Source organism: Amblyomma maculatum, chromosome 1 (genome assembly GCF_055883805.1).
Source record: "Amblyomma maculatum isolate TAMU_Amacu chromosome 1, ASM5588380v1, whole genome shotgun sequence".
NCBI classification, from domain to species: domain Eukaryota; kingdom Metazoa; phylum Arthropoda; class Arachnida; order Ixodida; family Ixodidae; genus Amblyomma; species Amblyomma maculatum.
This window is the reverse complement of record NC_139344.1, coordinates 142,601,148-142,625,997: the sequence shown is the minus strand read 5'-3', so window position 1 is coordinate 142,625,997 and position 24,850 is coordinate 142,601,148. Positions and strand designations below refer to the sequence as shown.

General features: G+C 44.7%; 1 protein-coding gene across 2 annotated transcripts in view; it reads right to left on the bottom strand.

Annotated features, from left to right (window-relative positions):
* Window positions 1–24,850, bottom strand: part of LOC146204203 (uncharacterized) — a 297,879-nt gene that overhangs the window by 8,027 nt on the left and 265,002 nt on the right. For both annotated transcript variants that reach the window (XM_084589150.1, XM_084589151.1), the window contains 3 exons: window positions 23,732–23,943; window positions 23,052–23,378; window positions 15,402–15,541 (listed from right to left, as the gene is read on the bottom strand). In XM_084589150.1, the coding sequence (XP_084445276.1) occupies window positions 15,402–15,541; window positions 23,052–23,378; window positions 23,732–23,943 (679 nt within the window). The remainder of the gene's footprint in view (window positions 1–15,401; window positions 15,542–23,051; window positions 23,379–23,731; window positions 23,944–24,850) is intronic.

Genomic DNA, 24,850 nt, shown 5'->3' with positions numbered 1-24,850 from the left:
GTTCTTTCAACGCACTGAAATTCACTATACCAACGCCATTGCAAGTGCTCCGCCGGCAATAAGTTCACATTAGTCACCCGAACAACGCCGTGTGAGCTACCATGCATCCCCGTATCCCTTTGTGTCAGAGCGCCGCGGGGAACCAAGTGGCTCACACTATGTTCCCCGTGCGCAGCAGTATAATGATGGGATATTCATTTACTCCGCTACCTGATGTATAAAGTGACAATAATAATGTGGGGGAATAAAGAGAGAGAACGGCATTGCTGACACATTGTTTACGGGCATCTCTTCCGGTAGAATGGATTTAAAATAAGGGAGTAATTACTCTTTATCAACCACCCGAGCGCAGCCACATGGCTATGTCTTCAAAGCAGCTCCGCTGTAAAAGAAGAATTCGTCTTGGTCCAGGAAGACTTTTTCTTCCACTAAGAAGTTACTTCTAACTGTGCATAGCTCTCCTATGTAGTTGTATGGCTGCGTTTCGGTAGCTGATAATGAGCAATTACTCCCTTATTATTACATTATTAGGAAGCAAAAACGTTCTCCCGTGTTTTGGATTTATTAACGGCGGGAAAATCAGCGCAAAACTCTGCATTCTGGCGATAAAATTCGGATTGGTCGAGAGGGTCGTGACATCAGAGCCAAGTAGCTGCGCTTGAAAAAAAAAATTTAATTGATCAAGTGGCGGAATCGAACCTCTGCTTTTTGCGTTGCGAGCCGGGCACGCTACCCCGATGGAATTCATTTGGCTTCGATCGGTTCATGGGGTAAAACGACTCAAAGCAACTCAGGCTATGAGAGACGCCGTAGTGGAGGGCTCCGTAAATTTTGACCACACTGGGCTCTTTAACTTGCACTGACATTGATTGCACAGCACACGGGAGCCTCGTTTTTTCGCCTCCATCAAAAAGCTACCACCCCGGCCGGGATTCGATCCTGCATCGTTGGGCACAGATTTAGAGCGCCCTAACGACTGCACCACCGCGTTGGGGCACTACGGAATTAAGGAACTTTTTGTTCTTTAATGCATGGAAGTGCTGTCATTAATGCAAATCCCTCAAATAAACGCTTATACGCACACACTTCACCACCAACACAAATATCAAAATTATCAGGGGGTACACACATGCAACGAGATAGGAAAGCCAATCAGGGGCTCTTACAGCGTGGCATATGCTCCCCACACTGAAACGCCCAGTCCACGGAACACTGATTTCAATGATCGTGGTGATTCGGCATGTCTGTCGACCATGCGTCTCTTCTCCAGATTAAATAGTCCAATCAACGTAGATAAATAATAAAGTGCATCCCAGTTTTTCTCAACAGCCAAACATCTAGTACTATATTGTCTCGTAGGCTCATTTCGATGTCGCTATAGTAGTTCACTGTAATATGTCCAAGATGAACACAGCAGAGAATAAAGCAACGCTCATTAGTCTCTCTCTAGCTTAAAGGGGCTCTCTCTCTCTCTCTCTAACATCTCTCTACTTAAATGGGCAGAAACACCAAATTACAAGGTTGTGCATCTTGCCATGCACTTCCTTTGTGTGTGAAGACCATCACAGTCAAGTATTAAACTCAGAAAAAAACACTTTAATCCTATTTTAAAGTTTATGGAAATGCTCGCTCTCGCCTTTGGGATCCTATCGTCAGCGCACTGACTGGGAGGTGGATTCACTGAAAAAAAAAAAAGAAAAAAAAAACGAAAAAAAAAATCAAGTAGTTGTAACGCCATTGTAGTTTCCTGGTTTATAAGAGACGATGCTTTTGACTTTTGAGACGTGTCGCCATTAGCCCAAGCACCCTTGCAGTTGCTGATCCTCTTTTATCAGCTCTACCATTCTGCCCGTACGTATAGGCAACACCGATCAGTGACGTAAGCAAGATGCGGTGGCGCTGCTGCCGCCGAGCTGGGACGACTGGCGGTGAAAGGAAGGCATAGCGCCGACCAAAACATTTCAATGCAGTTTATTTATTTCACACTGCGCCTATAATATCACCATGGGGTGCAGAGTAACTACGAACATCGTAGGACATATTGCGAAACTATGAAACCTCATTAAGGAAGCGGAGTATTTTTAAAACACCGCGAAACATATGGGAATACAAGTCAAGAACACGGGTCATAGAAACACATGCAAGGAAAACTTACCAAACAAACTTTCAGGTTTTGGGTAGCACTAATAAACACAGCAGATGGTTATATATAGCGGATGTCTTGAATAATAAGTGTGACATAGTATGCTACGTCATTATGAAGGCAATCAATTTTTAAACTGTCTCGATAAATGTGCATTGTAAAGACCCGACATACCCTCGAAAAAGTAGCAACCCGCTTGGTGCTTCTCGCAATCTCGACCGCTTCAAGTGTTAATTGTCCAACATGCTGCCACAGAAGCTGGGTTCACTCTTTAATACTGCCGCTCAAATAATACAAACCTTTAAGCTGACGGCCCACATCACACAGACCGATAAACGATCCGCGCGCCGCACCAAACGACCACAACGCCCTGCCCCGCCTGCTCGCACAATTCGCGTTCGCGGACGTTGGCGTTGTCTCCGCCGCCGTCTGTTACAGTGGGTCGTTCTCTTTCGTTTCCTTGTCATGACGTTTGGGAGGTGATTTTCGAATGTAGTTTTCCCTAGACTGCACACCTTGAATGACCGTTATCAGTAATGAAATTCAGCGCATGTGGCAGCATATCAGGCTACAAGAGAAGCTTGCGGGATTCGAAGAAACACCCTGCTGATAACGAGCCTGTCTGCAGTATGTACGGTTTCACAACACATATTTTTAACTGCCTTTTAAGAATGATTGCTTCAGAAATGACGTGGCATAGCAGAAGAGTGGAAATCTAGACCATTTGGTACGTTGTGAAGAGGAGAGCCAGTTGTCGTGGTGTACGTCTCTTCTGTTCGTCCTCGTCCTTTTTTTTTTACTAGTTCTCGTCATGACGTAGCATACTTTGCCACACATTCTTCAAAACTCTCGCCCCCGTTTAACTACCGGCCACCACTTCTGGTGTTCTGCGAAATGGGGAAATGTTGCGGCAAGTTGTGTTTAGATGTGTTTCTACGAATTCGTATCCCCATACGTTTGGCGGCGTTTTAAAAATACTGCCCGTTTGAAATGGCGTTTCATGCTTTCACAATCGGTTTTAGGGTGCTCATGTTTCCTCTATAACAAAAATCGGCCTCACAGGCTCCCCATGACACTAGAAGACTGCTTTGAAAACCTTCGGTTTCAAATATTTCTATAATCACAAAGCCTATACTTTTCACCCCCAGTCTGCTGCGGCATGCGCACCCTTTAATGGTAAACATGGAGTTGGTCTATACCAGCGCGGCAGCGTTTTAACAGTTCTAACGCATAGACCACACGACTGCTCACTGCAGCCAAAACTATACTTGATGGCCATTTTAATTCACTAAAACTTGCGAAAGCTGCCGCTGACGGCGCGGCGATGGGCGACGAACGGCATTGCTGTCGGTCGCTGTAGCCGTGACTGTAGTGGTCAGGCGGCTCAGCAGTGTAGCGTACCTTCACTTCGTACCGGAAACGACAAACATTATCACGATTGCGTGCTTTATTCGTGCAGCATCAACATGCCTGCGACGAAATGCGCTGCTGTCTGCCATGCCTATACCCGTCGATAGGCTTAGTCGGTTTCGTCGAATGGTACTTCGGAACGGGTCAACGCTGTATTAAAGATTCGTCTTTCGTCACCACTTTACTAAGAAGCCCACGTCATAATAAACTGAGCTCAATAAGACCTGTATTCGGCGACCGTCCTCATTCGGCCTAATTTACTCTCCACAAGTAGCGCCGACGACTGTTTCGGGCCGCTTGCAGCATTGCTCGGCCCACCGTGATCACACCGGCGCTTCGCGGTGATTGTACGCAGCCCTGCGATGTAAGCAATTGTCTATTCCAGTTCACCGTTGCCAAAACTATAATCAAAGGCCATTTCCATTCACCGAAACTAATGAATTTTCTCCCCACAATCACTAGATTCGCACACAAGAAAGCGGCGCTCAAAACGGTGCACGAAAGCAGTGCCTCAGTGCGATGCAAATTGTAAACATCTTGCGAGCGTGTACGCTCGCAAATCAAGTGTAAACTACAGTAGAGTCCCTCCCACTATTTAAGTTTTCCCAGCCCCTCGTATAGCGTAGGAATTTGGGCGAAATTGCAGCGAAGAGAGCGGCTCCCGACATCGGCGCTGGTATACGAGTAGCAAATTTCCGCGGTATGATACGGTGTTGCCCAACTATAGGAGAGCAAGTTGGCGACAGCTGTTGGCGACATGATTCCGAATAGTTCGTGTTGGCGGGGCGTGACAGGATCGCCAACATGACGACAACATAATGTTTGCGGACGCAGTTTACCAACTATTTTCGCTGTGTGGCTCCGCCACTCAGAGTGCAAACAAAGGAGACGACGCGCCTGTTAATGTTACGAGTTTTGGGTCCACGTGACATTTCAATGTTGCGTCTTCTGTTTTTTGATGCCAAGAAAAAAACCTGGGAGCAACGAACCGGAACTGCTGCGTACTAATAACATGATCATAAATTATGTATTGCGATTTTGTGCTTCAAACACCGTGCTATATGCTTACAGAATCGCTACGTATACTATTCACAACACAAAAAGTACAACATAAAAGTTTGGCATCCCTACCCCTTTAAAGTCATGGCTTGACAGGGAGCGTTGATGTGCGCAGTTTACTGATGGACTTCTCTGCAGCACGTTTAATGTACATTCCTGAACACGTTTTGAAACACTGGTGCCGAGAAACCACTGATAAGGCAGCCGATACAACGCTATACAAGGACAACGAATTACTAACAAATCGCGTCATCTGCCTTGTGGGGAGTCTATACACGTAATTAATACAAAAGCGCACTATAAGGAAATTGAGAGTGTCAACAACTTCCTTAAGAAGTCTCCATAAAAACCCCTCAAAAGCAAGTTCAGTTGCGCCATCATGAAACGCTCGTTTTGTGGGGATGAACGGAGGCCTTATTCGCGCAATCTGCCGTCACAGTGAGAGAGGAGTAAGAGGTGTGAGTGAACGGGAGAGATCCTGTGACATCATCGCGTAGGCAGTCGGCTGTGCGCACATCGAGGAGCGCTGATGATCTCTGTCTTGCCATCTAGGAGGTGGAAGCGGGCCTGCAGCTGCCTGAGCCTGCAAGCGCCACCATGATTGGAACAGACAGGCTTAAGAAGAAAACAGCAAAGCAGCGATAAGCTGAGAGGGTTAACAATGTGCTGCTCATCGGAACGGGCGTGTGCAGTGGCTTTTGCTGCAACAATGACGTCACTGTGAAATAGCGAACCAGCAACGAACCGAGTTGGACGGACGGCTACTTAAAGGAACTACGAGCGATGCAGGATTGCCGTCCGGCGGTGCGCACATTGAGCAGCGCTGATGATCTCTGTCTTACCATTATAGGTAAGGGAAATAGCTTAATTTTTCGGCCTCTTTTGGTTCTGTACGCTACGCCGGACCGCACTCTGCTTAGCTGAAATGGAAGTGTAACCAAGGCAGCTTTGAAAAAGATGTCTATGAACGACGTAGAATGCTGGACGTGTCCAACTTAGACACAGGTACTACTATGACAACAAGACAAAAACGAGGCAGTCACTCTGATACTGGGGAGGTGGATAAAGAGCGGGAGCCATCAATCAGAGACGTGATGACTTGCATAACGAAACTGACAGAGAAGGTTACGGATGCACTGAACCGTCTAGAAAAATGAGAAAAGACTACTGAATCTCAAAGGGTGAAACACGATGACATGTCGTTAAAACTAAAGGAACAGGGAAAAAAAATAGAGACAATGGAAACTTCATTGAAGCACATACCTTGCAGTATGACAGCGTGTTGCATATGCTTCAAAACAACAAAAAGAAAATAGACGATATTAAGCAAAAGTTTGTAACGATGGAAACAGCGTTTTGGCTGAAAAGACTGAAGTAGCTCGCTTGAGGTCGTCGCTTCTGAGCCTAGAAGAATATTCCCGTAGGAGAAACATTGAGATCCACGGCATTCTAGAAAACAGGAATGAAAACCTAAAAGAGGAGTTGCGGTTGTTAGCGGGAAGGCTCGGACTGCCGGATCTGACGACTGAACACAGTGGAAAGCATACACAGAATAAAAGCTAACGCGGGCAACACACCTTCTATACTCGTTAGAATCTTGAGTACACAGACAAGAATTGAATGGGTTAGCAAGAAAAAATTTCTTAGAGATGACAATATTTTCATCAACGAGAACATGACAGCCTACTTAAATAATCTGCTGTGGCCAGCAAAAAAACAAGCGAAAGAAAAGTCGTACAATTATGCGTGGGTGAAAAATGGGAAAATATTTATGAGGAAGCATGAAGGAGCCAGTGCAATTAGAGTTGAATCGGAGGACACCCTATCACCTATAACATGAGCGAGGAATTTGACATATTAGATGAATGGGCAACACGCAGGCTCGACAATATTAAGGAACAAAAGAAAACTGCACCACTTGACTTGATACATGTGAACATCCGAGGCCTTCAAAAATAGTGTGACCTTTTAATGGAGCTTGTGCATAAATCCATATCATTTCAGATGTGGTTGTTTTAACCGAGGTGAACGTTAACAGTGACACGGTAGAAGAATTGAAACAATTTTCGCTCTGTAGGGATGACGTAAAGGAAGGAGGGATGTTGATCTATTTTAAGAATTCTTGGCTTGATAAAAAATTTTCTGTTTTTCTTTTCTTTTACTGAAGCCGAAGTAATAACCGTCACACTTGAAAGGCCTAATTTGTCTTCTGTGATATGAGCTGTCTACAGACCACCTGGGAACAATGTGAAAGCCTTTATTAATGAACTCGAGATGCAATTGACGAGCTTAGACAAACATAATAATGTAATACCTCTTGAACAGGCAAATATGGTTTATCTGACTACTTAACAGCTCTCACAGGGTACGGTTTTGAAACGACAATTTCAGGTTTTTCTAGGAAATAATTTCTGGGAGCGAAACTAGTACTTCGTGCCTCGATCATGTTAATACGCGTATGGTCGATATGGAAGCATATGCTGCCATTATAAAACAAAAATTAACAGATGACTACTATGTAACCAACACAGTTCTTGGTAGTGGCGAGTGTAGTGTTAAAACGTATGTGTCAAAGAACTCTATTTTCGATAACAAGAAAGTTGATTGCCAAATTAATAATTATGACTTGGATTCGCTTCTGAACTTTAATCATAATGAAGCATACGCTCAACTAATTAAGAAGTTTCATGTTATCTGCAAAGTTTCAGAAAAAACTGTCCATATGAAGAGAATGCAGCAGAGAAACCTTGGATAAACAACATTATAATAAAGACAAGTTACTTAAAAGAACGTTTATGGCAAAGGTGTAAACATAATCTCTCTAATGCAGGCTTAAAAGAAGAATGCAGACAAACCAGGAATAAGCTAACAGCTGTGATGCGAACAGCGAAAAATAGTTACTTTAACGAACTACTAAATAACTGTAAAAGAGGTGCAAGGAAAACTTGGAATATTGTTAACTTTTTAAGTGAAAAAAAAAAAAAACGGGGTATTGATGAAATAATCGCTAATCACTTTCCCTGTAGAAAACTAGAAGAGTTGAGCAATTAATTTAATTATGCTTTTTCAAATATAGCAAAATCTCTTCGACAACGTAATATCCATACACAGAAGGCGTGCATATTCCTTCCTTCAAATATTCATTCAGCAGATATGACTGAGCTTACCAACATAGAAGTAAGGGTGGCTCTAACTAAGCTATCTCTAACAAGGCAACTAGGATATGATGGAATTCGGGTTAGAGACCTAATCATCAATTATTATAAACCTAAAGTTGTTATATTGTATATACTCTCAAAAATCATGCGTACTGGTGAAATCCCGTGTCAAATGAAGGTCTTGTTACGGACGCGCAAGGCGGGAGAAGCGGGCAGTGGCGCGGGCAGGAGCGCTCGCGCTAGGCCCGCCATCATCATCAGCCTGACTTTACCCACTGCAAGGCGAAGGCCTCTCCCATATTTCTCTAATTAACCCGGTTCTGTGCTAGCTGCATCCACTTGACCCCTGCGAACTTCCTAACCTCATCCGCCCACCTAACGTTCTGCCGCCCCCTGCTACGCTTTCCTTCCCTTGGAATCCAGTTTGTTAACCTAAGCAACCATCGGTTATCCTCTCTTCGCACTACATGTCCTCCCCATGCCCATTTCTTCTTCTTAATGTCCACTAGAATGTCGGTAACTTGAGTTATTTCTCTGACCCACTCTGCACGCTTCCTATCTCCTAATGTTACCCCTACCATTTTTTTATTTATTAATTATTTATACAATACAGCAGGTCTCATTGCGGCCCAGGCAGGAGGGGTATATAAAGCACAGATTAATTACATTAGCCCTCTGAGATGTCCTCAACTTAAGTAGAACCTTCTTGGTTAGCCTCCACGTTTCAGCCCCATAGGTGAGTACAGGTAAGATGCAACAGTTATATACTTTCCTCTTGAGCGATACCGGTAAGCTGCTAGTCATAATCTGCAAGTACTTGCCAAATGCGCTCCATCCCAATCTTATTCTTCTTGTTATTTCCTTTTCATGGTGCGGATCTGTGGTTACTATCTGTCCTAAGTAGACATATTCGCCTACTACTTCCAGTGCTTCGCTACCTAACGTAAACTGTTGTTCCTTCCCGAGGCTGTTGAACATTACCTTAGTCTTTTGCATATTGATTTTCAACCCTACATTTCTACTCTTCCTGTCTAGATCACCAATCAATCTTTGCTGTTAATCTCCTGAGTTACTTAGCAAGGCAATGTAATCAGCAAATCGCAGATTACTGAGGTATTCTCCTTCTACCCTTATCCCTAACTGCTCCCATTCCAAGTCTCTGAATACTTCCTCTAAGCAAGCTGTGAATAGTACTAGGAAGATCGTGCCTCTTTGCCTAACACCTTTTTTATGGAAATTTTGTTACTTTCTTTATGCAGAACTATGTTTGCTGTGCAGCCACTATATATATATATCTTCCATAACTTTCACGTACGGCTCATCTACCCCCTGATTTCGCAATGCCTGCCATCGCTGCCGAGGTTTCTACTGAGTGAAATGCTTCTTCGTAATCAATGAATGCTATATATTAGGGGTGGTAATATTCCGAGCATTTTTCTATCACCTGGCTGATGGTATGGATATGATCGATAGTAAAGTACTCTTTCCGAAAACCTGCTTGATCTTTTGCTTGATAGCAGTCTAAGGTTGTCCTGATTCTATTAGCGATTACCTTAGTAAATACCTTATACGTAATAGACAGTAAGCTGATTGGTCTGTAATTTTTAAGGTCCTTAGAGTCTCCTTTCTTGTGAATGAGGATAATGTTTGCATTCTTCCATGGTTCCGGTACCGTCGATGACACCAGGCACTGCGTATACAGGGTGGCCAGTTTTTCTAGCACGATCTCTCCCCCGTCCTTCAACAAATCTATAGTTCTCTGATCCTCTCCAGCTGCTTTTCCTTTTTTCGTAGTTTCTATGGCTTTCTTGACCTCGTCATTCGTCATTGCTGGAACGTTTGACCGTTTTTCTCTACCGCCAATCTCATTATAGTCCTGACTACTTTGGCTACTGTAGAGATCTGTATAGAACTCCTCGGCTGCTAGGCCCGCCAACAATTCATTGAACGTCATCTCACTGTCATTGAACATCATCTCTCCGCTCTCTTTCTCCTGTGTTCACCGGCTGGCCGCCACGTAACAGTATCGTTAATAAGGCCTGTTTACAAAGACGGTGACAAGCAACAGTGTCTGAATTGTAGACCTATAGCCATTATATCGTGTCTAGGATGCGTCCTAGAAAAAGTAATATATAAGCAGATGACTTCATTCTGTAATAAGCACCAACTGTTGTCCGAGTCTCAGCATGGTTTTCTGTGTGAGAAAAGCACCACCAGACTATTTGAAGATTTTACAGAGAATGTGAACAAAGCCACAGACAGTAACAAAATCGCCCTGACGCTTTTCTTAGATCTTATATCTGATGGGATTCCGTGGACCATACAGGCAGCTGTTTGATGACTAATTAAAGGGCAGACAACAAGCTGTTAGAATAAGTGGAGTTAGCACTGCTTTACTTCCCATAAAATATGGTGTTCCACAAGGATCCGTCCTAGGACTCTTATTTTTTTAATTTGTGCATAAATGATATTACACAGTTGCATCAACATTCCAGTATGTATCAGTACGCTGGTGACATAGCATTAATCCTGGCTGGACCTAAATATAATAAAGGGGTGTGTTTACTGCACCACGACATCTGTAAAGTAATGACTTGGTGTAATAACAATTTTTTCTGACTTAACAAAAAAAAACAAAAAAAAACAGCTATTTTGCTTCCACAGTCCTTAACCGGAAAATGTTTGTCATCCAAGCTTTACGCGCACAGCGACAATTGCCGAAATTGTAAATTTCCCGAAATCGTCATCTCTAAAAACGTGAAGTATATAGGATTGTATTTTAATAAACACTTCTCTTTGACATCCCACACTGAATAACTAGCTAAGCGATTAAGAGCTGTTTCCGCTGTTATATACAAATTAAGATCAGTCTCCAGTATAGCATTAAGCAGAAGCATATATAAGGCACTTGGGAATCAACCCTCAGATACGGGGCAACAGTCTTTGGGTGGGCAGCGCAATAAAAGTTGAATGTCTTAAGCACAATATTAAAGAACATAGCACGAAACATAGCTTACGGAACTGGTACGCAGATGAAATATATTACAGAAATTATGAGACAGCACTCAGTACTTACAGTGCAGAAACTGATGTTAAATATTGTACTCACGAACTATTTCTTCCAAAGTGAACTCAAAACAAAGAATATAAAAACTCGCGACCTACGCGCTATAGAAACTTATGCCGTACCAAGGGTCTCCACAAACTATGGTAAACAAACGAAGGAATTTTACATTCCATTTTACGTCAATAAGTTTCCGATGGAACCGGATATAACATCCGTTACATTTGCCAAACGTAAGGTGTACGAATGGGTTTGGAAAAATATCCAGTAGAAATGCTTAATTGAATACTTGCTATTTTTGTTTTTTGCGAGTGTGTTCCGTTGCTTCAAAGTGTGCTTTCTATTGTGATTGGCGTTTTGCTCTGGCGACTTGCTAAATGGTTGCTTATCTTTCTTCATCCGTGTAGAGTTGGAATTTGGCTTTGTGTGGTAAGGGTGTTCTTATTGTATTTTTCATCCGCTGATCATGTGCTCTTTACGAATTTTCGTATTCCGACTGACTGTGTTTGGGGTGCTATGCTTTTATGGCTTCTGCCTAGCGGGATTGAGGGAGCCGAGTGGATGTATCCTTCAAGAGATCCCGCTAGGTGTCTGTGATCCCGGGGAGCAGAGATTCGCGGTATGACTGCTTGGATGCAGTAAGAGTTAAGTTATGTTTTTTTTTTCCTTTTTTCATTGAGCAGTTAATCTATGCTTCTTCTTGAGTATGTGTACAGAGGTTGTATATTCTTTTCAAAGGCTGTCAGCGTCAAACGATTTTCTGTTTTAGTTTTTTTCCTCAGCTGGCAGTGCTTTAAAATGTTTTGTAAAGCGGATATCTGCGCTACTTTTTCGGGTATATAAGTGACACATGGGTTGGACTGCCCTGCCCGCATAAAAGCATGCATGCTTACGCGGACACACAATGAATGTGAAACGCTATTTGCTTATAATAACCTATACTTACTTACTTACTTAACAAACACCTTTTAACCAAATTTGCTTCCCCAAATTTAACCTCCAGGCTTTTTCGTGAATATTTAGCTTCCTGACTGTTTTATTTAGGCCCTAAAACTAACCTTGTAGGTAAATATGCCAAAACCCTGGTTATATTTTCATTATAAGAGTGTCCACCCTGCTCTCTTCCCACACAACCCGACATGAACATTGCTCTTTCCAGCCCTGCAGGCCGTAGCAAATAATGGAGGCGTGACATCAACCATCGGCTTGTGTTCAGCCACAACAGTGAACATGCGCTCAGACTATCCATAATTGATGTCCTGAAATGAGCTCATCGACTGGCACACATTACCACGTTGCTCTGAAGAGAGAGACTATAAAGTTTTATTAGAACCATCAACGGTTTCCCCAGAGGAAATCTGGCCATATTTCTTATTGGCCTTTTTACACGCAAAACTTGTTTAATTTATATTAGAAGCAGCTGTAGTGTAATCAATATGAGGAGTAAAGAGCAATAATCATGCTTCCTTCTTACGGACTGCTAGTTAGGAAGGTCACGTTCAAGGAACCTATACAGACTGAATTACTAACTGATCGTGTGCATATACATAATATTTAGACGAATTTAATGTATGGTGTATATTGCGGCATTAAGAGACGCGCAAAAGTGCAAGGCACACGGTACCTTGAATTGTTCTTCGAATAAATGGAATTTTTCCTCTCAACGCAGTTATTTTTTTTTTTCCTTGCACGCATTATGTGCCGAAGTTAAACTACCGTGAGCGCAGACGCACACTGTACATGAGTAGCCCGCGTAAATAAAGAAAACCGAGGCGCCGCTATATATATACATACATATATATATATATATATATATATATATATATATATATATATATATATATATATATATATATATATATATATATATATATATATATATATATATATATATATGAACGCAATAAGCGGACAGTCGGCGAGGCCAAGGAAAGCATTGAGAATTTTACTTTTATGTTTTTTTTTATTTTTACTTGGACAATCACAGAAATTAGTAATGTAATCTGTTTAGGGGAAAGATAATTAAACACAAAGTAGAAGGAAAAACAACGTGCCGATGGTGGGAACCGAACCCACGACCACGACCTCCGAATATCGCGTCCGGTGCTCTTCCAACTCAGCTACATCGGCCGCTGTCCCCCCTGCTACTTTCTTGGGTATTAATGTTGTCTGTATACGAACCTTGAGAGTGTTCACCAGCGCCACCTATATATATATATATATATATATATATATATATATATATATATATATATATATATATATATATATATATATTCCAGTGCGCTCATTTGACCAGGGGATAGCAGGAAAAACATGATGTGAAGCAGTCAGTGCAAAAACTGGACGACTGACCGCAGCGACGACACATAAGACGCTCACCAGCGCTACTACCAACTATTTGTTTAAGTCGTCGTACAGTGTCTATAAGAAGAAAAACGCAAGCATGCACGGAGAGGCGGCAGATAATGCGCACCAATCAGGAAACCACAGTTATTAACAAAACAAATCTAAAAAAATCACATTTAGCAGAATTAGATGGGCAGAAATATATATCGCTAACGCGGCAATCAGACAACATTCTGGTGTGATAAGCCTCTAGCGAAAACGTCTAGCCTTTTTATTCCCGCTCTTACTCTCAATCTTGGTGTTTTCAAATCTTGCCCGAAACATGTCACGCAAAGCAAAACATAGCCCTAGGCTTGCTTTTTTATCCTTATTTTCTACATTTTTGGCGAGTTCCCCTAACTGGTCATTAATGCAGCGACCAATTTGGCCAACATATGTACCGCGTGAGATGTCCGGGGATGTAGTGTGCGCCCCTCCTGTGGCGCAGTTCACGTGGGCGATCCTATGTCACTTTTTGCTGCTGAAAACATCAAAGGGGACATTATGCCTACCTGCCACTTTGTTCAGGTTGCGGGAAAATTGATGGATATAGGAACCACTCCCGGCTTTGAAGAAGAGGGTTCTGTTTTTCTTGGGTGCCTTTCTGTGTGTTTTATTCATTTTTTTTTTTTTTTTTTTTTTTTTTTTTGCAGGGAGGTATTATCCACAGCTGATATGACCAGTCCACAGGAAGCGTGCCGTTAAGAGTCGGGGGACCTGATAATTCAGTCTTTTTCATTTTGTGATAATTTTGGAGCAGAGATTCCAAGTAAAGCAAGGCTACAGCTCTTTTTTTACCACCTTTTGGTGTGTTCAGCACCTAAGAAACTTTCAAAGCTTTACCCTCGAATCACTGGTTGTTCCAGCGGAGCTGCAAAATGGGGCGTGACAACGCCTGCGTGAGCTGCGCTACAGGAGCGGTATATCGCCTCCCCGGCGCTCTTATGCGGGGCATCATACCTGTATGTTGGCCAGATTGGCCACTGCACTGATATAGCCGCGGGGCTAAGGGAGCGCGCCAAAGTGTGGAAAATAAGAGAATAAATGTCGATCGGCGTGTATAATTTGCTTCGTGTGACGGCTCGTGTAGGCCAAGGTTTGAAAAAAAAAAATAGTTGTGGTTTAGCTCTGGTTAACCCTAGTTGAATTGCGAAAGCAACTGCGGAAGCTTTTTTTTTTTTTTTTTTTTTTTTTTTGCCTGCTACATTAGTCTCCTATCACGCCCTATAAGTGTCAGGTGCTACATTATCGGGGACACTTAAGCTCATCCTTTAAGGGCATGACGCGAGAGCGTAAGCTACCAGCCCACATATAAAGTCACGCTTCAACCAAGTCGTATGGACGTGCCTGCGTGTAGTAGGGATAACGAGAATACAAACGGTTCTGGCAGGCTGATTCTGATATCACCCTCCGATATGAAAGGAGCGACCCGAGTTGGCAGTTCCTGCCCGTGGCATAGGGGTAACGTGAATTCAAATCTCAGGGAAGGCTGATTTTTTTTTTTTTTTTTTTTTTTATGAGGAGACCGTAGCTAAGCCTCTTCACGGCATAGCTGCGGCCACTCGAAGTCTCGCTTTGGCTGTCATAGTATTGCTTTCGCAATAGAAATCACGATTCTAGGGGAGGCTGAGAATAAAAAAGCCAGCCATCTACCAGAGGCTTATCATATTGTTAAGTTGTCTGATCATTGCGTGCGTGATAAGTCTGTAGACTTATATTCTGCGGGGTACGGTCTTGAAATTCATTTTATTGATAGCTGCAGTTGTCTGATCTGGGTGTCTTATCTGCCCCTCTATCTACGCATGCTCGCCTTTCTCCTCTTATATGCTCTGCACGACGACTTGAATTAACAGCTGGTAGTAGAGCTCCTGAGAGTTTATGTGTCTTCTTTCCTGTCCCTCGTCGCGTTTTTGCGCTTACATGTTCACATCATGCAACACCAACTAGCCTGGCAACATTTTCCCCTGAAGAAAAAGTAATTCACAGGCAAAGCACTGGCAATGAGTAGCTAATGAGCCTGAGGGGTCGGCTCGAAGCCACGTTACAATACGAACACTCGAAAGTGAACATCACCACCAGAAAAAGATCTAGCGACACGCAAGACTCTGCATGGAAGGCTGCATTTTCACATGCAGCGTTTCACAAAGGCCATCCAGAAAGAGGGAGCCAAGAGACTCACTTCATTTGGTGGCACTGGGTGCGCGCAATGTCGTCGTATTTGTGGTACGTGGCCCCGAACAGGAGCTGCGAGTCGAGCCATTCCACGTGCACAGTCAGGTTGCCGGCGCCATCCAGGTACATGCCGGCCGACTCGCGAATCTGCGCGAAAGCAGATAGGAAGGAGCCACTCTCAAAATTCATTTTTCCCGAGGCCTTTACTGCACCGTACAGCCCCAATGGCTAAAAATGCCCGTGACCACTTCAGTTACCCCTTCGTCCACCCTCATCAGAGGAGCGCAAGGCCCAAACAAGACCTGCCTAGCAGCAGTCGCTATCGCAACTTTCCAATTTATGCCCTCCGTAAGCGCGAAAAAAAAAAAAAAAAGAACTCTTCTCACAAGGACAAAAGTCAAGTGAGAGGAAGAGCTGCTTGACACGTAGCAACTTTACAGGAAGTTTCTAACAGTTTCTAACGGGCTCCTGCATTTGAATACGGTGCTTTCAACACTAACCTGTAATTTAAATAACGAAAACAGTCGCCATTGTAGCCTCTGATAGCAATCTGTAGCGCCCTTTTTCATTCGAATACGGCGCTTCCAATGCCGACTTTCAATTTACACGAAGAGAACAACCACCACCTCATCTGACAGCATCTATTTTTCAAACGTTTCTGCAGTGAAAAAATATGTTGCAATTAGAACATTGAATAAGTACCCAGCCAAATGCACTGTCACAAATGAAAGTTTTAAAGCGATCGGTGTTAAGAACTCCGTTCTGCATAAGATTCAGCGTAGGCGTTGTCGGTACTGTGAGCGAAGAATCACGAGATTATATATGTTTTCCAGGCGTCAATTAGCAGGTGCCACTGCCGGGCACCGATTGGTAGACGGGTTGTGTGACGTCACGAGAGGGCATGACATGGCCGAGTTTAGCAGGAGATGGCAATCGAACTCGAAACCTTTGGATCCAGAGTCAAACACACAGCTTCCCGTAAACACGCTCGTATATGATTTAGTTTAAGCGGAGCTCTACAGCTATATCGGGTGGTCCTGGACCTGAACATACGTGATATCTTAAGACCGCATGCTAATGAGCAGAGGTGGGCATTTGACCTCAAAAACCTCGACCTCACCTCAAACTCAAAAAATATTTTTCGACCTCACTCAACCTCAACCTCATCAATTGAGTTTGAGGTCCCCAAGGCGACCTCACCTCACTTTTCAGGTGACCATTGGCGACCTCACTCAACCTCACCTCAAACTCAAAATGTGAGGTTGAGGTCGGGCGCTCGACCTCAAAAAAAAAAAAAAAAGAATCATTAAATTAAACCGCAACTTAAAGCTAATATACATTTCTCGGTAATCCTAGGGTATATAGGCTAGCCAGAATTTTGTCGTATGAAGGCTGTATTTTACTCCTAATTTTATACAACAATTAATATCCCGGATAAAAGCAGAAAAACTTCGGACACTACATGTCCAACTCTGCACTAAAGTGGCAATCCTCTCCCCCTCCTCGCCTACCCTTTTGTAGTCGGTTTCAATCTAAGGCCTACATGGGTACAACGTTACTACGCATAGGCCCATAACACAATACAAAGAGTTTATCCCATCTGACCCACGTGAATAAGATTCGTATTAGAAATAAAACAAGCCAGTTCTTACAATAAACTGAAGACAAATGCTGTTGACCCTAGTGACGACGACAACAATGACGATATGCTCTTTTTCTTTTCTTGCCACATAGCGCTAAACAGACAGGGACACAGCGAGACACACGGGACGGGCGCTTTTTTTTATCGCCCGTCCAGTATGTCTGGCTGTGTCCCTGTCTGTTTAGCGCTATGAGGCAAGAAAGCCGACACCAACTCGCCCAAGCTTCCATTCTTGCTCTTTTTCTTAATTCGAAAAAAAAATTGATGATTGCCGAGCTTTTTTTTTAATACACTGTATATTGTTTTGTGACAGAATACATTAAATTAGGAAAAAATAGGAATACATTCGTGCCTCGTTAGTACGGACGCTTTGGTTTCCAACCAAAGCTATCCATAAAGCGAGTCATCCATAATAACGACTCATGAATAAAAACGAAAAGTATATAATTGAGAAAAAATTTATAATTAATGGCTGCTGTTTTAATTAATTTGGGTATATAAACACAGCCGAGATGTCGATGCTACCCTCTTCTCCATAGATCCGTCGACCCGAAACGTCATGTCTGTTCTTAAACCTTGTCAGCCATCCTCTTGAGTAGCTGAAGTCAGTAACGCCTAGACAGAGCGTAGGATAATATTTCTCAGTAAACATCCCACTGTTTTACTGAACAAAAATTCCGTAAGTCATCACAGGTAAAACCTATCAAGACGGAGGAGAAGAAGCACTCATAATGTTGCCGAGGCAGCGAGCCTTCTTTTGAAGCATTTCGTCGCTCACGACAGCACCATTCGCGTGCACATTCCCGAACCACATTAACAAGGCTGAATCCATTTCTTCGAACTGTGCTTGGCGCTGTCGGACTGTGGCTTACGCTGTGATGCCGACGTTGAGCCATTTATCGGCGTCCGGTAGTATATATAGATGGTATACCGTCGACCTGACGAGGCTGAGGCCTAGTTGAACTTGGGTCCAGTCTTTCACGGCTTGGATTGACTGAGATTGCTTTTGCCGCTTGTATTCACAGATTTCCCGCTTCGCGCCTAAGTTCAGTTCCATTCTTTTGCGTTTAACTCCTGCCATGCCAAAAATCAGACTAAAATTGAAAGTTACAGGCTCCTGCTTCTTTGCACTCTTTTTCCCAAGTTAACCTCCCTGACTTTCCGTTCTTCTGATTCTCTTTCTTGCCTTGTACTGTTTCCGTAAGGAAGCGAGGGAGTCAAGTTGGCAGGCTACTATACAGAGGGCTATCAAACAGCCCTTTCCAGTGCCGTTTGTATGTGTTCCTATGAAACAAACACTGCAAGCTGAAGTACAGTTTAGAACGACGGCTAGCCGACTACGAAGAGCTCAGACCTTGTCAAGGCCGCATCGTTGAATCAAAGCAAAGAAAGCGAAGCCGACATGCGGACCTCCCGGGGTGCAAAATGGGGCAGTTCGGCAGCCCAACAGTGACGAAAACCAGGAGCATGAGAAGGAAGGGCCTCCAGGATGGGACGCCCGGTCCTGGTTGCGTGCTCGTCGCCTTTCTTTCGTCGCTCTACTTCGTGAGTGCGTCTTAACCCTGACCGAAAAGCGTTAACGACTTCATGGAACACACTTTGCGTTCTGGGATAGAAAAACTTCAGTTCCCACCCCCAATTTTGGCGCTTGTCTTTCTTCTTATTATTTCTTTCTTACGCTTTTACCGGCCTCTCTTCTGTTCACGTTCAGCAGAATTTATTGCGACCACATGTTGCTATTTTCCCGACTGCGGCCTTTAGTTGCGGCGCTGCCGCTGCACCCAGAAATCTCCCGGTTCCCTCCTTTTGGGGTCTTTCTTAGTTAGCTGACCCTCGGTTTGCTGTGTACGATCCCTGCCATCCACCCTCCTTTTCTCCTCCGCCTCCTAGCTCCCTTGCTTTCCGCTCTTGCGCCCCCCCCCCCCCCCCCCTAAAACGACGACACGCCCACTTTGGTTCTTTCCAACTCCACAGGACTCGTTCAGGCATCCGACCGTATCGGCTGTCGCATAGGTTCCCGGCCTGCACACCCTTCTTTAACTTGCGTTCGGACTCCCCTGATTTCTTCAAACGATGTCCATATTAACGCGATAAAAATACATGGGCCGAATAGGCTGTGTGCATTCATCCCCTGTCCATTGTTCAGAGAGCGAGTTTCTATATTAACGAGGCATAAATACATTGAAAAATCTTCGCCCCAGAAAACTGTCCATAAATCGGGTCCTCCATATTAACGGATGTCATATTAACGGGGCACAAATTTTTCATAATAGCCACTCATGAAACGACTTATGAAGACTAAATCGCCAACAAAACAAACAAAAGAGGAAAAGACAGCAAAACACCAATTAATCATAAAACTCGGCCAACGCCGAATAAACCGTCAGAAAATTTCCAAGAGGAAGGCTGTTTATCTTATGAGGTCCCAACCGGCCACTCCTGGACGTTTGTTTATAATTCTGTGATCCCGTGGCGTATTGCAAGAATTGGCGGAATTGCTTCTTCGAACACCACGCTTACATTAAAAAATTACAAGGGTCGGAATTGCTAGGAAAAGGGGTTATATGTGAACCACTTTGCTGTCGCGAACATTGGCTCGCCCGTCAAATTTCGCCGGTGCAAAATGTCCAACTCGTACCCGCCTTAAAAAAAAAAAAAGAAAAAGAAAAAAGAAAAAAAAACCTTGATATAAATACGTGTACGTCTTAACTTAATACTGGATGCCATTTCGCCAACAATTATGAGACGAGCTTCTTTCTAGTATTCACCTGTTTTCCTTTAAAGACTAAACTAATAAATTGCACGGCGGTGTCTCCGAAGCTGCTTCGCCGCATGCACCGTACGTGAATCTAGAGAAACCGTTTCCCCGTTAGTGTCGTATAGTTACAGCACATAAACGTAAAATAAAGAAAAGACCAACAGAAAGGAGGCCAGCAAGCAGCCCGGAGGGACCGCGCTCCCTGCTGTGCACGCGCTCCCTTCGCAGTCCGTCTCCATGGCATCTGGTTTTGCTCATGCAGTGAATGCCGAACTGTCACTAATGCACACCAAAGGCAGTGGGGTATGTGTGTCAGCTCCGCTTCCAGAGACTGCATCGCTCTTTTCAATACTTGCAAAAAGAAAAAAAACCAAATGACCGCGCCGGTAAGTGGAAAGGAGGGTTGTGCTATGGGCCTCTGAATAGATGCCAAAGAAAGAGCCTAATGTGAGGGAAGAAGCCTGTTCTCTTTTCGGCAGTGTACGAACTTAATTGACATACAAGAAAATATATATGAAGAAATACCATGTTGACGAAAGTAATAACAAATGTCGCACACTAAACACAGAAGAGAACTGCGCTTCCGAGAGTGTATAGAAGGTTTGAGACATCGACTTAGTACTGCATTCCTCAGTGCTAGCATGTAATTTGCCTCATTCACGTATATCTAAATTGATTTTTAAAGAAAGAGACAAATGTCTGAAGAAATTATTCCGACATCTGGCCACAAAAATTTTCATCCGATTGATTTGTCCGTCTGGAGCAGACGGGAGCACAAAAGAGACACGCTCAGTTCGCTTCACCAATTCGTCCGTCTAGACACCAAAATGTCGAGCCGGAAACCATCTCAATACTTTCTAGCTCACAAAAACATGTAGGAGAACGCTTTTCTTTTTTTTTTTTTCTGCGCTTGAATAAGAGATTTCAAGACAAACCTGATATTATGAAGTTAAGAATCCCTTATTCTCCTCCTTTCTCCTGCATTGCTTGATTTCACTAGAATTTGAGAGAGAAACAAGGGGCCTTAGCGGAGCGAAATCATTTTTTTTTTAATGGGCTTCACTGTATGCAAGCCCCGTATTTTTTTTTTGTCTCTCCTATCTCGGCAAATAGTTAACATGTGCAGGCTTCTTTCCTATACCACTGCGTCTTATAAGATGTGCCGTCCGTTTCATCCTCTTGCATGTTTTACCGCTATATTGGTTATATACGGAACGCTAGCACCTTCATCCCATTGCAGTTGTTCGGGGCCACCTGTGAATCTGTTAGAAGGAACAAACAGCACAAGACCAAAGAGAGGTTGTTTTGGAGAATACAAGAATATAAATTTACAGGACCGGAATATAGAACGATGGCGTACAATTACAAAGGGAGGACTTCGATAAAATGCTCAGATGGTATCGTGCCTGTTTTCCTGGTTTGTTCATGTTTTCCTTTTTTTTATCTGTCAGTATCACGTCCTCTAGCAATTTCGCTGCACCATTTTCTGTTAAGTTTACGTGTAATGTACAGCGGGGTCCTTTATCGAATGTAAGGCAGCAGCCGTGACGTTAGCGCCTGGAAACGGGCATGCACACGACAAACAGTTCTGCTCCGCGCCGTCTGCGCAAAGACAGTTTGCTTCACTTTTTAGTTTGCTTGTTTCTTTGCGGCATCCGACAAAAGCACCGCGGGTCAACGTGAGTTATGTGCTTTGCGCGCTCCTGGGTGTTTGAGCCGGCGGCAAGCATCGGCAAAAACAAGTCAGAGGAAACGGGGGTGGCGGGCGGGGGGCATGGGGAGTTCGTGAAGTAAACAAAAAAATATCTCCTTCCAAGAAGACCAGAGGGAAGCGTCCTCGGGCTGCGGACATTACGGTGGAATGCCGAAAGCTGGGCAGGGGCTGCGGCATCCGGTCGTCCGAACGGGGGGTAACCAAACACCGAGAGCCGGCGGGCACACCGCGGCAGTACGCTCGAGCTCCGCGTCAAAAGGGGCGCTCTTCGAAGAAAACCGCGGCAACAGCAAAAAGCCTGGACCTCACAATTTCGACCTCACACAATGACGACCTCACTCAACCTCAAACTCACGCGTGAGGTTGAGGTCCAATTTCGTGACCTCACTCAAAAAATTTCGAGCTGTCACCGACCTCACCTCAACCTCACCTCACTCCGTGAGGTTGAGGTCATTTTGAGGTTGAGGTCGACCTCATGAGGTCGAAACCTCATGAGGTTGCCCACCTCTGCTAATGAGCATGTGTGAGATAATAGATGCCCAAATTAAGAGATTAGAAATCAAGCGGGCAGCAAAGTGCATGCAAGCGAACCCCCCTTCCACGGTGACTAAGTGGTTACGGCACTCGACTGCTGAATCCAAAGACGCGGGATCGAATCCCGGCCACGGCGGCCGCTTTTTGACGGGGGCTAAAAACAAGGCGCCCATGTGATGCGCGTTGTCAGTGCATGTTAAAGAAGCCTAGGTAATCGAAATTTCTGGTGGCCTCCGATACGGCGTTTCTCATAGCCTGAGCCGCTTTGCGACGTTAATCTCCACGAGCCAAACGAAACATATGTAACATTAAGCACGCGAAAAAGGACACGTTCCTAACTTATATCATCGTTCCTAACCACAAGTTGCAAATCGTCCCAACATCAACACGCCCTATATATTTTTTTAGTTTTGCTTCACGGTCTTTAGCGTTCGCATGTTGAGCGATATTGTTCTTTTAGTGCACAGTCTTGCACCGTTTTGTTGTGGCTATTGATTTGTTGCATGCACTAGTGAAGCTCGAATACAAAAGGCCAATATTTTATTAGCAACGAATATGCCATTAAGCTTTGTGACGCACAGCGCAGCAGTGCATGGTGACGGAGAAGATATAACTAGGAGTGAAAATATCGCCGTTGGTCAGTTTTTTCGTTTTATTGCTACCAGGAAATAAACATTTATTCCTTGAAAGCTGCACAGGGCTCCCTCGTCCTGCAGTTAATGTTCCTGCCCGAACAATGGCTACGGTGGGTGATGGACGTCGTCGCGGCTCCCTGATGCACAAGAAACCTCTTCGACTATACTATGCATGCTTACGTGAGTATGTATGATGGCTGGAAACACGGACCACGTAGCAAGACAAGGCCGGTGATTTTTTCGTACAACGATCGCATAAATCTGATATCATTTAAGGCAACATTAAGCCTGCAGCTGTGTGCCGCCTATAGATTGCCTCGGCGCGCTGTTGCGCAAAGCCCGGAGCAGAAGTTCTGCGAGAAATGGGCGCAGACCTGCCGCACGGAGACGTCTGTTTCCATCACCACGGCGACGTCCATGCCGTCGTGCACGTAGTAGCTGGAGTGCGGAGCACGCAAAGCGAGCACGCTCTCGCGCGCCCCGGAGCCCGGCTGGCGGCGCACCAGGTACGCGTTCCAGGCCACGTAGCGCAGGTGACCTACGGGGATGTGCTGCAGCTCGGCGTAGTACAGCTTCAGTCGAAGACGTTCGCCCTCCAAGTCGGCCTCCACACACCACGCCTGCTTGTCCCGGTCGTAGCAGTTCGCCGTCGCAGGCGCGCAGGGCTCCACGCCCGCCAGCGGGCTCGCCGTCGCAGAAACCTGCGCACAACGACCGACTGTGTCCTGCGCTTATGCACGACGCTGCGACAGCTGTCAGTACTTGTTCCAACACTTTCCGACCAGTTATTTGACCCAGCCGTCATCAGCTGGAGGGCATTTAAGCAAATCATTTTCTCACGTTAACTGCGAGTATGTTCGGAGGATAGAATTCTCGCTCTACGCCACTCACTCTTCTAGGCTGAGTAAGAACACATTTTGCCGTCGTCTTTCTCAAAATCCTTTCTTTATGGTGCCAATTAAAAACAAAACAGTAAGGTAAAACACGCGCTCAAGGCACGCGCGCGTACACGCATGCACTGTGTAAACTGCACGAAGAACAGCACCCAGCGCACCTTGGCCTCGGATATGGCGTTGGCGGACAGCATGTGCAGCTGGATCCTGAGCGTACCGCGCCGCACCAGGTCGGCAGGCGCGGCGGCGCCCAGCGAAAAGCCCCGGATGCGGCCGGAAAGGTCGGAGATCTGGTCCAGCACGCCCGAGTCCACGCGCCGGTCGCCCTCGCCCAGCACCACGCGGTACTGCACCCGGCACGGGTGGTCGAAGCCTGTGGGGGCACACCATCACTGCCCGTTGCAGTTACAGTAGACAAGAAAATAAAGAAAAAACAGTGCCAGGCGACATCAAGGCTGCTGGAAATTTCAGCACTGACGGTTCGCTTAACCCCACCTATACTTAGTTACTGAGGATAATGGCGTTTAAGCGCAACATTTTCGACTTGGAATTTGAGGCATCTTTGCTGGCCTATCGCTGCCCAACACATAACGCTCAACGGGCTGACGTCAAACTGACGCTCAAACGAGTGCACCATGTGGTTCTCCTTTGTTTCGCGCCCTTCTCTTTTCTTAGCATCGCGAACTCGCCCATCAGAATCCTTTCACCGCTGACGCATACGATCATCATTACGGACGCTAAACTTCGCGGATGCTCATGCAGTTCTGGTTCGACGACAATACGACGACAGCAGTGCGGGGAACGCAGCCAAGAATACGAAAGAGGAAAACAGATGACAAAGAGAAAAGACAGACACAAGCACGGGTGCTGAAAAGTTCGCTTCGTATTCTGTGCGCTCAGACTGCTTGTGACCGCTGTAAGCAGTAAGTTCGGAACCGCAAGCTCTCAATTACATTCGCGTTCTATATAGCTTGCTACCGGTGAAGCGTTTTTGTTCAGCCGTGGAAGGGGCTACTTCTCTCAGGCTGCGGGTGTTTCGAAATTGCAAAGTTTTTGTTTATTTTTATTTTTTGGTACCTACTCATGCAGATACGTGCATACATGCAATGCCGTCAATGCGTGAAACGAGATACGCTCGTTGTCCTTCCTGCTCTCTGCCTACTGTAAGGGCGGATATATGCTGAAATATCCTGACAAGTGTATGGGAATTACAATAACATCTCATTTCACTCATTTGAAAAAAAAAAAAATAATGACAGTTGTGGTTTAGCCCTGCTTAT